Consider the following 236-nt stretch of genomic DNA (forward strand, 5'->3'; position numbering starts at 1 on the left):
GCGCCAAGTCCCGCCGGCATCCATGGGGCAGCCGAGGGTGTCCGAACAGCGCTCTGGGACCTGCTGGAGTTTGCCCGGGGGGCGGTGGGCAATGCTGCCCAGGCCTCTGACCGTTCCCTCTACGCCAAGCTCAGCAAACAGCTGCAGAAGATGGAGGAGGTCTACCAGGCTCTGGCACGGCATGGCCAAGCGCTGGACGCTTGCCACTGGGCCCCGAGTGCCCTGGCTAGCGGCAA

At 67.4% G+C, this 236-nt stretch overlaps 1 protein-coding gene across 1 annotated transcript in view; it reads left to right on the top strand.

The window, feature by feature from the left end:
- Positions 1-236, top strand: part of BCAR1 (breast cancer anti-estrogen resistance 1) — a gene marked incomplete at its 5' end in the record, with an annotated part of 5,303 nt that overhangs the window by 3,400 nt on the left and 1,667 nt on the right. The window contains one exon of the mRNA XM_010282954.1: positions 37-225. Coding sequence (XP_010281256.1) covers positions 37-225 — 189 coding nt within the window. The remainder of the gene's footprint in view (positions 1-36; positions 226-236) is intronic.

The sequence above is a fragment of the Phaethon lepturus genome, unplaced genomic scaffold, assembly GCF_000687285.1.
Source record: "Phaethon lepturus isolate BGI_N335 unplaced genomic scaffold, ASM68728v1 scaffold29762, whole genome shotgun sequence".
In the NCBI taxonomy this organism is placed as follows: domain Eukaryota; kingdom Metazoa; phylum Chordata; class Aves; order Phaethontiformes; family Phaethontidae; genus Phaethon; species Phaethon lepturus.